General features: G+C 44.6%; 1 protein-coding gene across 6 annotated transcripts in view; it reads left to right on the forward strand.

Moving 5' to 3' along the window:
* MINPP1 (multiple inositol-polyphosphate phosphatase 1) overlaps positions 1-15,648 on the forward strand; it is a 79,358-nt gene that overhangs the window by 23,450 nt on the left and 40,260 nt on the right. Inside the window, exon 5 of one of the 6 annotated variants that reach the window (XM_054035309.1) lies at positions 4,772-4,897. The exons of the other annotated variants lie outside the window; for them this stretch is intronic. Within the exon in view, the coding sequence (XP_053891284.1) occupies positions 4,772-4,799 (28 nt within the window). The 3' untranslated portion in view covers positions 4,800-4,897. Of the gene's footprint in view, positions 1-4,771; positions 4,898-15,648 lie in introns of those variants that run through there. 6 annotated transcript variants of the gene reach the window in all.

The following is a 15,648-nucleotide window of genomic DNA, read 5'->3' on the forward strand; positions in this document are numbered from 1 at the left end:
CTGAGCATTTCATAAATATTAACTGATCATCCTCACCCCTGTGCATCAGGGAAGTATTCATGATGCCCATTTGTACATCAGCTCTTCATCTGTAAAAGAAGTATCTTCCCCAAGGTTCCACAAGAAGTGGAGGGTAAAGCTGAGGCTAGAACCATATCTTCTGAGCCCCAGTCCAGAATTGTAACCACCAGACCAAGTTTCCACTATAATTCTAGTAAAACACTGTTAAAATATATAAACATTATATATGCATTCATTGCTCTCTACTCTTGGTAAAGCAGCTTCAAAACGGCGAGCAAATGGCATCTTTCATATTGGGCAATAGTTATTCATTCATAAACAAATTGTAAAGAGTACCCTTTTGTGGGATGATACCTCACTTCACCAAATTGAAAGCTGTCTTGTAATTGATTTCTGAAAATTCTCAAACCAGGGGATGAATAACTCATTTGTAAGGCAACATAATAACTTTTATTTCATTAAGTGCTCCTTTATTTTGAGAGTGAGTAAATAGGTCTGTCCAAAAGTAGAAGGTTGGCAGGGGCACACTTGTGCTCCAACTATAAAGAAAATCTGTTGTTGAATTATATTTGACAGACTGCTTTACACTTGTATTGAATTTGCCTGTATTGTCTTAGGCTACATTTAAACTTTGTAGTTTTGCTTTTTTCTGTGGACCAGTTACAGCTGAATGTGGAAGGAGAACCTTTTATTTTGTGTAACCATAATAATGGTTTGTGCCACTACATTTTCATTGAGTTTGCAAATATTGTTGCATAACTGACTTTCAGATGTTTGACTAAAATATGTAGTTGCTTCATCAAGACTGTTTAGTTCTTATCTTTTCTGATAGTGTTTGACTTGAGGAAATATTTTTTGCACTTTGTCCTTTCAAAGAAACTTGACTAAAATACTTCAACAGTCTACAATATCTCACTGGAAAGTTAAGACCCTTGGCCTTCCTCACATTCATCATGCAGTCAAAGGTTTTAAACACAGTTTTTGGATCTGCTAGCACTAAGTCATGATAGGGTCTCTATTTTAAGCTAGTGTCATTCTTCAAAACCACAATTTACTCTACAGTAAAGTATAAGGAAATCTAGTTTTTGTAATTTGGGAAATGATTTACTTATCTCAAAACAAGATACATGTATCTGCTGCAAGCCTTCTGGTAGGCTGTAATAGCTTAACAAACTTTTAGATAGCTTTCTAACAGTTTAAAAAAAAAAACAAAACTGTTTTTGCAGATTTGAGAGTACATACAGTTCACTTTTGGAAGTTTTTTTTTCACAATCATGAGAGTTACAATTTGTTAATGAAAATATGGTTTCTGCAGAATCTGAATCTGTCATGGGAGCCAGATAATTACTTAAGCAGACTAGATGTTTCAAACTTAGGCCTTGTCTACACTACGAGAGTAGTTCGATTTTACTTGCATCGAATTTTTGGAATCGATATTGCAAAGTCGAACGTGTGTGTCCACACTAAGGACAGTAATTCGACTTTGTGCGTCCACACTAACGGTGAAAGCGTCGACATTCGAAGCGGTGCGCTGTGGTCAGCTATCCCACAGTTCCCGCAGTCCCCTCTGCCCATTGGAATTCTGGGTGTAGCCGGCAATGCCTTCTGGGTAACAAAATGTGTCGAGGATGCTTTTGGGTAACTGTCGTCATCCGTCCATCACTCCCGCCCTCCCTCCCTGAAAGCGCCAGCGGGAAATCAGTTCGCGCACTTTTCCAGTCATTGACAGCGCGGACAACACAGCACTGCGAGCATGGAGCACGCTGCGACCATCGCTGCAGTTGTGGCCGCTCTCAACGCCTCGCAGCTTATCATACAGGTTTCCCTGAGGCAGATGCAGAAAAGTCAGGCGAGGAGGCTACGGCACCGCGGTGATGTCCTGAAGTCTGAGAGTAGCACAGACCTCTCAGAAAGCAGGGGACCCAGCGCCGAGGACATCACGGTGGCAATGGGTCATGTTGATGCCGTGGAACGGCGATTCTGGGCACGGGAAACAAGCACTGAGTGGTGGGACCGCATAGTGCTGCAGGTCTGGGATGAATCCCAGTGGCTGCGAAACTTTCGCATGCGGAAGGGAACTTTCCTGGAACTTTGAGTTGCTGTCCCCTGCCCTGAAGCGCAGTGACACCCGGTTGCGAGCTGCACTGAGTGTACAGAAGCGAGTGGGCATAGCCCTCTGGAAGCTTGCAACGCCAGACAGCTACCGGTCAGTCGCGAACCAGTTTGGGGTGGGCAAATCTACCGTGGGGGTTGTTGTGATGCAAGTAGCGAAGGCAATCGTTGATGTACTGCTGCCAAAGGTAGTGACCCTGGGAAACGTGGAAACAATCATAGATGGCTTCGCAGCGATGGGATTCCCAAACTGCGGTGGGGCCATAGATGGAACTCGCATCCCTATCCTGGCACCGGACCACCAGGCCACCCAGTACATTAACCGAAAGGGCTACTTTTCCATGGTGCTGCAAGCACTGGTGGACCACCGGGGATGTTTTACCAACATCTACGTGGGATGGCCGGGCAAGGTTCATGACGCTCGTGTTTTTAGGAACTCTGGTCTGTTTAGACGGCTGCAACAAGGTATTTACTTCCCGGACCACAAAATAACTGTTGGGGATGTGGAGATGCCTATAGTCATCCTCGGGGACCCAGCCTACCCGCTAATGCCCTGGCTCATGAAGCCCTATACTGGCGCCCTGGACACTGAAAAAGAACTCTTCAACTACCGGCTGAGCAAGTGCAGAATGGTGGTGGAGTGTGCTTTTGGCCGTCTCAAGGGGAGATGGAGAAGCTTACTGACTCGCTGTGATCTCGGCGAAACCAATATCCCCATTGTTATAGCAGCTTGCTGTGTGCTCCACGATCTCTGTGAGAGCAAGGGGGAGACCTTTATGGCGGGGTGGGAGGTTGAGGAAAATAGCCTGGCTGCTGATTACGCACAGCCAGACAGCCAGGCGATTAGAAGAGACCAGCGGGAAGCGCTGTGCATCCGGGAGGCTTTGAAAGCAAAGTTCCTGAGTGAGCAGGGTAACCTGTGACTTTAAAGTTTGTGTACAGAGAAGCTAAACTTGCCCCCGTTTCTTTACCCAGTTAATGTTGACTATCCTATCCAGTTACATACCCCCTTCACCCCCCTTCCAACACACGTTTCGAAATAAAAATAGTTCTACTTTGTTAATGCACACCGTTTTCTTTAATACTGTTTTCGCGGGAATTTTTTAAAACTGGGACGCAGACTGTGGTGCGGAGCGGGTGTAGTGTAGTGACGCGAATGCAGCTTCTAAACTCAAGGATTGACAGGCTCCGCTGCGGTGGGATGGTTGTTTCAACGGAGCCTGTCACCCCTCCTGATCGGGACTGTGTGTACGGGGGGTCTATGTGACTTTGTGGCGGGGGAGGACGGTTACAGATTCCCTGCTGTGTGGCTCTGTGATCCTGCCTAAGGACCGCCGCTTAAGATCTGTAACTGCCCTCCCCCGCCACAAAGTCACAGAGCAACCCACCCCCCCACCACATAACCTGAAAACAACCTCCCAGACTAACCAGGGTAACTAGTCACTGCATCACTGCACTGTGTATGTGCCCTGCTGCTGTACCTGCCCCCGCCTATGTACCCTGCCAAAGGTGACTGTCCTGTCCAATTACCAACCCCCTTTCCCCTCCTCCTCCTCCAAAAGAACATGATTGAAACAGTAGTTAACAGAAACGTATTTTTTATTATCAACTACACATGGAACTGGGAGGTGAAACTTGGATGGGGGCTTGTGTCAGGCGGGAAGGAAAGAACTTTTCAAATTTTGGGGAATGAGAGCCTTCTGCTACTAGAGCTCTCTGCAGGGGTGGAGTGAGAGTTAGCAGGGACTCTGCCGCCTCTCCTTCTTTGCACTTTGGGTGAGGTGGGTATGGGACTTGGTGGCGGGGGAGGGCGGTTAGAGATGGACTGCAGCGGGGCTCTGTCCTCCTGCCTCCGTTCCTGCAGAACATCCACAAGGCGCCGGAGCGTGTCCGTTTGCTCCCTCAGTAGTCCAAGCAGCGTTTGAGTCGCCTGCTGGTCTTCCTGCCGCCACCTCGCCTCCCGATCCATGTTTGCTTGGTGCATTCGGGTCAAGTTCTCCCGCCACTGGGTCTGCTGTGCTGCCTGGGCTTGGGAAGAGGCCATAAGCTCAGAGAACATGTCCTCCCGTGTCCTCTTCTTCCTACGCCTAATCCGCGCTAGCCTCTGGGAGTGTGATGCCAGGCTAGGTTGTGAGACAGTCGCAGATGGGGCTGTGGAAATGGGAAAAAGGGAGTGAATTCCTCAGAAAGATAAATGTAGTTGTGAACAAAGAACATAGTCTTTCTCTGTGAACAAGACCATGCACAGCACCTATCACATGCGCACTCAGCACAAGGTCGAATTCTCGGCCTTCGCATTCAGTGCCTGGGGTCTTGCACAGCACATTTGAGAAGCGGGGCAGCACAACGGAATTTCTGTTGCAAGCAGACATGGTAAGCCGTAGACTTGTGGCAGTTTAAAACTTTTATATTACCACTGGCCTCATTTCACATTTAAAGCAATGTCAGTCCCTGCTGCCAGCAATCCGGCAAGCGGGAACTCTGCCACTGTCCCACACCCTCGTGGCTGTCCCCGGGAACGATCCCTTTCAGCTGCCCCTCTCCCGCCTCCACCGCGTGGCTACAAACCAGCGGTTACAGTTCTGTAAAGGAACGGGCAAGCAGTCCCAACACTAACATTCCCCTACCTAATTCAAAGCAGGTCACCATGGGCGACATCACCCTGATGAGGATCTCTGAGAGCGAGAGAGAGAGAATGCTCCGGGAAAGCCTCCAAAGACCAGGGCCGTATGCCGCCCTGCTGTGCAGAGCAATGATTCCCGAGTACTTGATAGTCTCGTGGCGCAGCAACGTGTCGTACTTCGGAGGACCCAATAAGGCCGCTCTCCCCAGGAACCTCATGCAACGGCTTTCCAATTACCTGCAGGAGAGCTTCATCGAGATGTCCCAGGAGGATTACTGCTCTATCCCCGGACATATGGACCGCATTTTACTGTAGCTGCAGTAGCAGGGAATAAACAGTAGAGCGGCTTGTGCAGGACAATCACGGAAAACCGGACATTGCTAGATTTTTTTTCAAAACTTGCACTGCCCATGACTAAACCGTTAAGCGCCTAGGGCACAGTAATCATGAACAACCCATTCTTTTAATTGTTAATATTCCTGTTCTGTTAAAAATAAATGTTTAGATGTTTACAACACTTACTGGCTGATCCTTCCCCAGATTCTGTGTCCGGGGTAACGGCTGGGGACGCTTCGTAGGGGATCTCTGTAAGGGTGATGAAGAGATCCTGGCTGTCGGGGAAATCGGCGTTGTGAACGCTGCCGACTGCCTCGCCCTCCTCATCTCCTTCCTCATCTTCCCCGTCCCCTAACATGTCCGAGGAACCGGCCGTGGAGACTATCCCATCCTCAGAGTCCACGGTCACTGGTGGGGTAGTGGTGGCGGCCGCACCGAGGATGGAATGCAGTGCCTCGTAGAAACGGGATGTCTGGGGATGGGATCCGGAGCGTCCGTTTGCCTCTTTGGTCTTCTGGTAGCCTTGTCTCAGCTCCTTGATTTTCACGCAGCACTGCGTTGCATCCCGGCTGTATCCTCTCTCTGACATGTCTTTAGAGATCTTCTCGTAGATCTTTGCATTCCGTCTTTTGGATCGCAGCTCGGAAAGCACGGACTCATCGCCCCACACAGCGATGAGATCCAAGACTTCCCGATCAGTCCATGCTGGGGCCCTCTTTCTATTCACAGACTGCACGGCCATCACTGCTGGAGAGCTCTGCATCGTTGCCAGTGCTGCTGTGCTCGCCACAATGTCCAGACAGGAAATGAGATTCAAACTGGCCAGACAGGAAAAGGAATTCAAATTCAAATTTTCCCGGGGCTTTTCCTGTGTGGCTGGTCAGAGCATCCGAGCTCGCACTGCTGTCCAGAGCGTGAACAGAGTGGTGCACTGTGGGATAGCTCCTGGAGCTATTAGCGTCGATTTCCATCCACACCTAGCCTAATTCGACATGGCCATGTCGAATTTAGCGCTACTCCCCTCGTCGGGGAGGAGTACAGAAGTCGAATTAAAGAGACCTCTATGTCGAACTAAATAGCATCGCAGTGTGGACGGGTGCAGGGTTAATTCGATGTAACGGCGCTAACTTCGACATAAACGCCTAGTGTAGACCAGGCCTTAGTGGTGTCACACCACTGCAATGGTCTGTGTATATGCAGAAAAAACTTTGGTTTATAAGAAGCCCTATCTGGTCATACTTTCTCATCTCTTCATTCAGAAACTTTTAAATAGAAAATGCTTATTTTTAAAATATCTGTTAAATGTGACCCTTAAGCGCATCCTTCTCATTTTATTTAAGATTCCTGTTGACATAGGACAGCATGTGCATCTCATGCAAGATAATTTTTTACTTTACTTTTTTTTTTAGTCAGAATGGGGTAACACACACTGTCACTCTCGCAACTAGTAATGTGTTGATTATAAATTCAGACATGACACTTGCTCTGCTCTCAAGACTTCATATACATTTAACTAGAGCACTACTACCCATGTGTAATAAGGTGGCAGATTCTAGGATGCATCATGCAGGTATACAGGGCTCTTTTCTCTTGTCATTAGGTCTGACTCTTGCATATGTATGCAGAAGAATTTTTCCTGGGTGCATCTTTTGTTCCAACCAGAATATCACAAGTTGGAATGTCCCATTAAGGCAAAGGAAACTAGGGAATGGGACAGAGGCGGTCCTGGAGGAGCTTAAGGAGAAACCTTAGTTGAATGTGTGGGTGTAATGTTTTAAGTAATGGCATGGGAAAGGGAGCAAGTTTGGACTGTATTCTGTCCTCATATTCCTTGTTAAGAAGAGGGTGAAAACTCTGACTTTAACCAGAATATTACATTATCAGGAACAGATGCATTTGAGGATGTATCTGCATATATTAGCTGTGGATTTTTTAAGTGGATTGGATTTTTGGAATATGCATTTGTGTTCTAGGAACATTCCCCTCGGTGTCTTACTGAACTGCCCTGGGTGATTACACAAGAGGAAAAATCTGGAAGGTTTGCAAAGGCTAGCTGCATCACAATTGATCTTTGGGATTATAAAAGAAAAATAACTTGTGCAACATGAAATAATGTGAAATTTGAAACTGGGGCTGAAAACACCATGCTGTGTAGTTTAGTAGAATCAGCTCTTTTTGTTTGGTTTACGTAGGGTGAGACATGAGTGACTGGGTCTTTGCATCTGAGTGGACACCATTGGTCACTGGGTAGAGTGATTTCAAGTGCTGTCAATCCAAAAGACCTTTGTGTATTTACACTACTATTTAATGGTGGCAGTTGCCCCTCGTTACTGGAAGGACAGCAGTGACTTTCTGTTCTGGCTTCTATAAACTGTAGACAAAGAAATGAATTCTTCATTTCAGGTTTGTGATTTACCCAATATGAGTATACTGAACTTTGGCCAAAATAATTAGGCTTCAGTAGTGTGAGGATATCCCAATATTTCATCCGAAGAAGTGGGCTGTAGTCCATGAAAGCTTATGCTCTAATAAATTTGTTAGTCTCTAAGGTGCCACAAGTACTCCTTTTTGCGGATACAGACTAACACGGCTGCTACTCTGAAACCAATATTTCTACATGATATTCCCCAAGAAAATTAGAATAGTCACTTCAGGAGTATTTCTATTAGACTGTCAGATTGCATGGCAGACTTCTTAAACTGAAAGCACACTTGCCCTACTGTATAAAAAGTAGAACAGATGATGCAAACAACATGCAGTGATTCCTGCCTTACTAGGTCCCAGGCACTCAGCTGGGGAAAGGCGTAGATAAGTAAAGCTCCATTTACACAGACAGTGGCTTATCTCCAAAACTTGCACATCCATTGCAACCAACCTTCTCAGGTAAAACCCAATGCTTTTGAAAAAACACAAGACTTACCAAATAGTCTTTCTGATTTCACTGTATTGAACTCTCATTTTCCTGGTGACATGACATCCAGCCTGGGTAGGACCTAGGATCTACAATCTATCAGATATTGGTTTTAAGTATGAAGACTATTTTATGGGTTGTTTAAATTTATCTCAAACAAAAACTAACAAAACTGCCTTAAATACTCTCACTTCACAAGATGCAACAGGAGCCTTGCCTTATTCCTTGCTCCCATTACAAAATGTATACTACTAAAGCAGTGTTTTTGGTAAGCTGTCGCATTCCCTGTACACCTTCACTAAATCCTTCAGTACTTAGGTAAGTTTGGCATGTAATGCACACTTTAAGAATTTGGTAGTAAAGAGCTAAATTTGTTTTGTTAGGATGGGGGACTAACAGATGGGGTTCTGGGTGCGGGTGAGGCTTGGCAGGGGTTTCTGGGTATGGGAGTTCCAGATGCACGGGGGATTGAGCGGATGGGGGAGCAGCTCCCCGTACAGTGACCCCTTCCCTTGCAGCTCAGGAGTGATGAGGGAAGGAAGCAGGGGAGGATGCTGAGCTTCCTGCAGCTGGCGGGAGGTTTCTGGGGGTGGCTAGGAGCCACCTGCTGGGGTGTCTCTGCTGGAGCAGCCTGCGGAGAGGTAAATCACCATGTGCCTGAAACGATGTACATGCACAGCTAGGGAGTTGTGTGTGACTTCTATTGCAGTTTACCCTTTGTTTCCCTATCGGAAAGTAATTTTTCTGTGGGGAAACAAAGAAATCTACAGGGGACATGAATTATGTGCAGTGGCGCAGAATTCTCCCCGAAGTATCATATCTACGAAATCCACTGTATCCACCACCACCCCCGGAGCTGCTGGCTGGGACTTTCTGCCCTGACGATCCCATCAAAATGGGTTCGCACCCCACACTTTGAGAAACGCTGACTTAGTAAATGATAGAACCAGTTTTCTTAAACTGTAAATGACCAAATAGGATTAGAATGGACAGAACCTTACCCATAATGAGTGCTGCTGTTCCCATTTTGAAATAGCGTGCGCAAAAAAGTCTAGTTTAAAAATTCTTTCCCTTTCTTAAATCTCAGCACAACTTAAAAGTGAAGTATTTTCACGGGCTTCTTTTTAATATGAGATGTAATAGATCCCTTGAAAATTCTTCCTGATAAAACTTGCATTCTCTAGTCAATACATACATAACATTTTTAAATATGGCAACAAAATTCTACATAATTTTCGTTGTTGGGCTTCTGTATTTTTAACTGCTATGTACATAAATCAGAATTCCAGTTAGTATATTTAGTTTTCTCTGAACAGCTTGATTTTAATCTAGTGGCTTCAAAAGATTTGCGCAAGCTGAAGTAACAGAAGTTAGCATGTATTCCTGTTCCAAAAGCTGCAGAAAACTTTGTTCCGTGAGTTCAGAAAAGATCTAGAAGGGCGGGGGGCGTGTTTCTAGGTCAGCGTTTCTATTTAGTTTTGTGACACAAGTGCTGTAATAATCTTGATGAACTAGTTCATAGTATGTCTGAAAGTCCCGTGATTGTGTCATTTGCTAGTTGGGATAATGTGGCTTTTTTCCCTTGGCCAATGATATGGGGAGACTTATGTCCTGGTACGAAGCCTGTTAAAGTCAATATGAAGGAGGCCCTTTTTCTTAGGCCTTGGCTACGCTTGCAGATTCACAGCGCTGCCGCGGCAGCGCTATGAAGCGCGAGTGTAGTCGCGCCGCCAGCGCTGCGAGAGAGCTCACGCAGCGCTGCAAGTTCTCCACCTCTCCGAGGGGAGTAGCTTGCAGTGCTGTGAGCGAGCGTGCAGTGCTGCAGGCGCTGATTACACTGGCGCTTTACAGCGCTGCACTTGCTGCTCTCGGGGGGGGGGGGGCGTTTTCACACCCCTGAGCACAGCAAGTGCAGCGCTGTGAATTGCCAGTGTAGCCAAGACCTTAGGTAAATTGCATTTTTAAAACAGATACCATATCAGGTGTACCCTGTTTAGAGCCACAGCCCTCCATTATTGAGTGACTGCTGCTCATTAGAGGCTTTCAGACTTTGTCAAGGCTATCAGGCAGTTCTGGTTATTGCATTGCTTTACTAATCATTTTAGAAAATCAAACCTCAGTCGTTTTTCTACTTTTGCATTTGCTTTTTGTGATACCCATACAATTAAAAATGACTTGTCCTCCTGCTTTGTTAAATGTAAATTTCACCTACATTTGAAATATCTTGTGGGAGTCCACTGCTTTAATGACTGAAGCCACACCTCTTGCGTCCATTTTAGAAAAAACGTTCCTTATAGTATTTTTAATGATCTTGCATATTTTAGTCTGAGGTGGAATCTGGTTTCAGATGTTCATCCAAATGTCAGGTCTAGATTTGAGGAAAATATTGTGAGACTAAATGTCTGAAGTGTTCTGTTCTTCAGTAGTTTATTGGTATTTGGTCCTGGGCCACTGTACACAATTAATCTCTGCTCAGAGATACACCAGTTTCAAATCTCTTTGCTTGTGTAACTCCCATATCCATTGTGCCAAAGTTGAATCAATAGGACAATTCTGTGAAAGTAAATCAGGAAGACTGTCATGGGGCGAATGGCACGTCAGGAGCATTGGGGCTAACTAGCCCATGATGACTCTGTGGGCTACACTTGGGATTAATCAAGTGCTCTAGGTGGTGTCCCTTCATCTTATGGAGCGGCTGAGCTAGAAAGAGGCTGCTAGAACACTATGGAGGAAAAGATGCTTAAAAGGAAGGGGGAGGGGAAAAGGGAGCTCTCCAGAGAAGCTCTGCAACATGTTGGCAGGAGTCCACAGGAGGTAGAATAGGCTTCTGTCCGGGTGAATGAGAAACCCAAGAGAATAGTCAAGGTCCCTTGGCAAGGGAGACCTTGACAGACTCTGGCTCCTGGGAAGGGAGTAAGAGAGATCTGGTAGAAGAAACCCACAGAGAGCAGAGTAGACTCCTGTATGGGAAGCCGTGAGTTAAAGCCAACAGTGGATAGTAGAAACTCACAAGCAACAGGTTACACTCCCATGGGAGAAGTCCTGGGATAGGACTTTTAACTGGGAAGAAGGAGATCTCCATAGCTAACTGCCGGAGTCCCTGAGTGAGGCAGGAAGTGTAGGGAATCCTGCTGGAGAAGTAGTAACTAGTTTGGCTTGAAAGGGACCAAAGAAGAATTACTACTTTGGATTTGTTAGGGCTTTCGTTTGAATATTTTTGTTCTCCCAAAATGGGGGTTGGATTTTGTGACTTTGCCAGGGAGCTGAGCCCTGGAAGACCTCGTGAGAGGCAGACAGCTAAAAGGAGGCACCGGAGATGTGGACCTCTTACAGTATCACACCCTGACACATGGGGGTGCTATAGGTGGTGAGTACACCACTTTACAAGGCCTTTTTATTGAAAAAGCTAGCTGCTCCCATTTCTCTTGGGAGCTTTAAGGCACCATAGAGAATGTTTGTTTTAACTTAATGAGTGATGAGAGTGAGTAATGAAAGGTTGGGGTAACTTACCTAACACAAAATAGGTTGAAGTCTTGTCTCAGAAAGCCTTTTAGTATGACATAAAAGATTAAAAATGTAGTATTGGAAAATCCTCAGAAACACTGGGGGGAAAAAAGCAACAGAGTCCTGTGGCACTTTATAGACTAACAGATGTATTGGAGCATAAGCTTTCGTGGGTCTGACAAAGTGGGTATTCACCCACGGAAGCTTATGCTCCAATACATCTGTTAGGCTACGTCTATACTTACTTCCTGGTCTGGATGTAAGCGATAGATTATCTGGGATCAATTTATCGCGTCTTGTCTAGACGCGATAAATCGATCTCGGAAGTGCTTGCCGTCGACGCCGGTACTCCAGCTCGTCGAGAGGAGCACGCGGCATCGACGGGGGAGCCTGCCTGCCGTGTCTGGACCCGCGGTAAGTTCGGACTAAGGTACTTCGGACTAAGGTATGCAAATTCAGCTACGTTAATAACGTAGCTGAATTCGAAGTACCTTAGTCCGAACTTACCGCGGGTCCAGACGCGGCAGGCAGGCTCCCCCCGTTGATGCCGCGTGCTCCTCTCGCCGAGCTGGAGTACCGGCGTCGACGGCAAGCACTTCCGGGATCGATCCCAGAAGATCGATCGCTTACATCCGGACCAGGAAGTAAGTATAGACGTACCCTTAGTCTGGATCTGTAAAAAGCAACAAACACGGCTACCCCTCTGATACTGGGGGAAAAAAAAAGACATGTATCCAGGTCTCTGAGAAGCTGCTGGCTAAAATTCTAGGCATGTTTAGTTAAAAACTAATGATTTATATTTGGTAAATAAGTTAGCTTTGAAATAGTATTTTTTTTCTGCATACAACACATTTCCTTTACTTGAAATATGTATGAATTAACTCTTTTTCTATCATTCATTTTATGGCCTAAGGATGTTTTAAAGTGGTTTAGATTTAGGAATAAAATTGTTTTGTAATTTTCCTTCACCTTATGTCTGCTGTTTAATTCAAGGACAGTAATTATTTCAATCTCTTCTTAATCTGTGTTATGATTCCCATGGGCTCGAGACAACTTAGTCTTGAGCAGTAAGTTGTATTTAACTTGGAACTGCACAATTTTTCCTTTAGGTGTGACACTCCAGAATTTCGTGTCTTGGTCTACTTTTGAGTCTTCAGGAACTGACTGTAACATCGCACTTCTTGACATGCAGCTACTGTACTTTGGTAGTTACCATAAGGCCATTCTATCACCTTTTAAAATTAGCCCTCCCATAATATTCTACAGATGTGGATATCAAAGACTGGTTTTGAGAACTGGTTGGAGTATGTTTTCAATTAATAGGGTTATTTTTCCATCTGTTATGAAGTGAGGTTAACTGAAGATGCAAGCGTAGAATATCTAGATTTAACGTTATGTTGGTTCTTGAACGATGTTTAGACCCCTACCCTGTTGTACAAGTGCATAGCTAGAGGGTTGACTATCAAAAATGAGCAATCTCCTTTGCACAGTAATCTCTGAATTGCTTCAATATTTTTGACTAAACTTTTGTGTGCCAGTAATTAAATATGGATTCATAACTAAGTTGAAATACTTCTTTGCATCACTGTATTTAGACAGTAAAACCCTGCAGATTTTATGCATTAATTGCGAGATAGCTTGGTTGAGTTTAAAACTTACTCCAAGAGCAAGATACATAATGGGGAGGGATAGCTCAGTGGTTTGAGCATTGGCCTGCTAAACCCTGGGTTGTGAGTTCAATCCTTGAGGGGGCCACTTAGGGATCTGGGGCGAAAATCATTGCTTGGTCCTGCTAGTGAAGGCAGGGGGCTGGACTTGATGACCTTTCCAGGTCCCTTCCAGATCTAGGAAATAGGATATCTCCAATTAATTAAAAAAAAAAAAATTGTGTGCTTTTGTGCTTTGCAGAAATGGCCATAATGTTCAGCAGCTGTTTGCTTTTTTTTCTTTTTCTTTCTGTATTAATGTTAAATGGCATGCATCTTTTGGATGCCATGATAAATGAACACAAGAGGTAGCAGTCTGGTACTCTGTTTTGTGAGCAGGGCCAAGATTGAATATAATAAGATGTGCAATATGTTACTGCTTCAATTGATCTGCGGCTTCCTATCCCATGTCACCTATTTCCTTAGGAATTGTAGAGAGATAGATGCCTTGCGTAAGTCAAATTATGCGTAAGTCGGGGACGTATACCCGACAGTTACGCGCAAAAAAAAAAAAAAAAAGTTATGGAACTTTTTCCATAAGTTGGGTTTGTGTAACCCGGGGAGCGTCTGTAACTCTTTTATTGGTTGCCAGTACACTTTAAAGAAAAGGCACTATTTCTTTGTCACGGAAGCAGTTGATAATTGGATTTAACAAGCTTGCAAAAATTAGGGGACAGCTGATCAGTGTGTTATGTAACATTAAGAGCTTTATTTAAGGAAATGGTCACATGATCATTCTCCTACTAAGGCTTATGTTTTCATAAATAGAGGATTTTCATTTGATCCATTATATATAAACAATGAATATATGGTTTATAAGGAAAGATCTATTTTTGAGTTAAGTTATTGATGTTTTCAGGGAAGAAAACAGCTACAGGTGTCTCATAGGTAAATTGATCTGTCCAGTAAGATGATGTTTAAACATTCACAGAGCATAAAATATCAGCTTAGTAAGAGAAGACAATGAGCAGGTGTTGGATTAGTTCTGTGCTGAGTAGTTTTTAATTCTGATTGCTCACGCTTTTATGTTAACTTGCAATTCTAAAGAAGCATATTTCTCAATGGCAGTTTATGAAGTGAAAGTCACTGTTAAGGGAGCCTCGTGACAGTGTGACTCCAGGTCCTGTAAGAGAACAATAGTTTGTTTATATAGAAAATAATTAAGGATTTTAAGATTTAAAATCTAAGCGCTCTGCTATGAACAATTGATGTATTGTGGCCGACACTATAGGCCTCTTATGCATTCTGCTTTCTAAAATGTCATTTGGAGGTTTCATATGCAATTAGGGAGACATGCTAGTTGAAGTTGAGATAAGTCGCATTTGTTTCCTTCCCTATGTCACCCATACAACTTGGCCAAAAATATACTGGTATACCTGAAATTTTGCTTGTGATTTTTATATCATAGAAGAATTTTTCTGGAAATTTCAAGGTAAATTTAGACAATGAGAAGATTTTCACTACTGGGGTTTTTTCTTAACTCTTCTTGTGTCATAACTTGTTCAAGTGCTGATCTTTATGTGTATTCCACTGTGGGGATACACATCCATGCACCCAGAGTTAGAGAATTTTTCAAGCAGTGTCCATTGACCCACGCCTTTGTCCTTACCTTCCTCGTGCCTCCAACTGAACAGATAAAGGGTGGGGTGGGCCAATTGCCTCTCCAGTCCTGTCTGTACCGTAAATCCAACTATGGCCTAAAGCAGATGAGGAAGAGGGTGAATAGTAGAATATGGAGAGACCACACATCTTGAAGAACCCAGAGTCACTATAAAGTAAGTAACCTCTTCTTTGAGTGCTGGTCCCTATGTGTAGTCTACTGTGGGTGACTGACAAGTTGTACTTAAGAAGGAGGATGGTTCAAGGATGCAGAGAGCAGAGTTGTTTGAAAGACCACCGTCCCAAAGGATGTATCAGCAGCAGAGGTGGTAAAGGTGGTAGGGTCTAATAGACTGAGCATGGGACTGGATAGTAGCATTTTAGCAGGAAATATATTTTTTAAATGTACAATCTTATAAGAATAGTGATGTTAAAAATAGGTGAGGGAATGCTTGGAAAACTTTAAACACATACAAATGAGCCAGTCCAGGTGACGAGTATTCTTGAATACTAAGGGAATTGACCAGAGAAGCTTCCGAGGATAAGATTATTGCTGGCCGTTACGTGACCACACAGAGTAAAAGATTGAGCCCCACTCCCTGACGGGCCTGCTTGGTTTATGATTTTGGGTGTGAGGACAAGTGGGGAGGCATAGGCTCTGGGGTGATGCTCCATGAGCTTGGGGTAAGGGGAGTGGCAGATACATAGTGACCCTTTCCCTTTTCTCCCATAACACACTGGCCAGCTAAGCCAAGTTGGTGTGAGGAGGAAGCAGTCCATGTGGTGCTTCAGTAACTTATATCTTCCAGCAAAAAGTAAGAACCAGGGATCCTCCT

The sequence above is a fragment of the Malaclemys terrapin genome, chromosome 7 (genome assembly GCF_027887155.1).
Source record: "Malaclemys terrapin pileata isolate rMalTer1 chromosome 7, rMalTer1.hap1, whole genome shotgun sequence".
Classification (NCBI taxonomy): domain Eukaryota; kingdom Metazoa; phylum Chordata; order Testudines; family Emydidae; genus Malaclemys; species Malaclemys terrapin.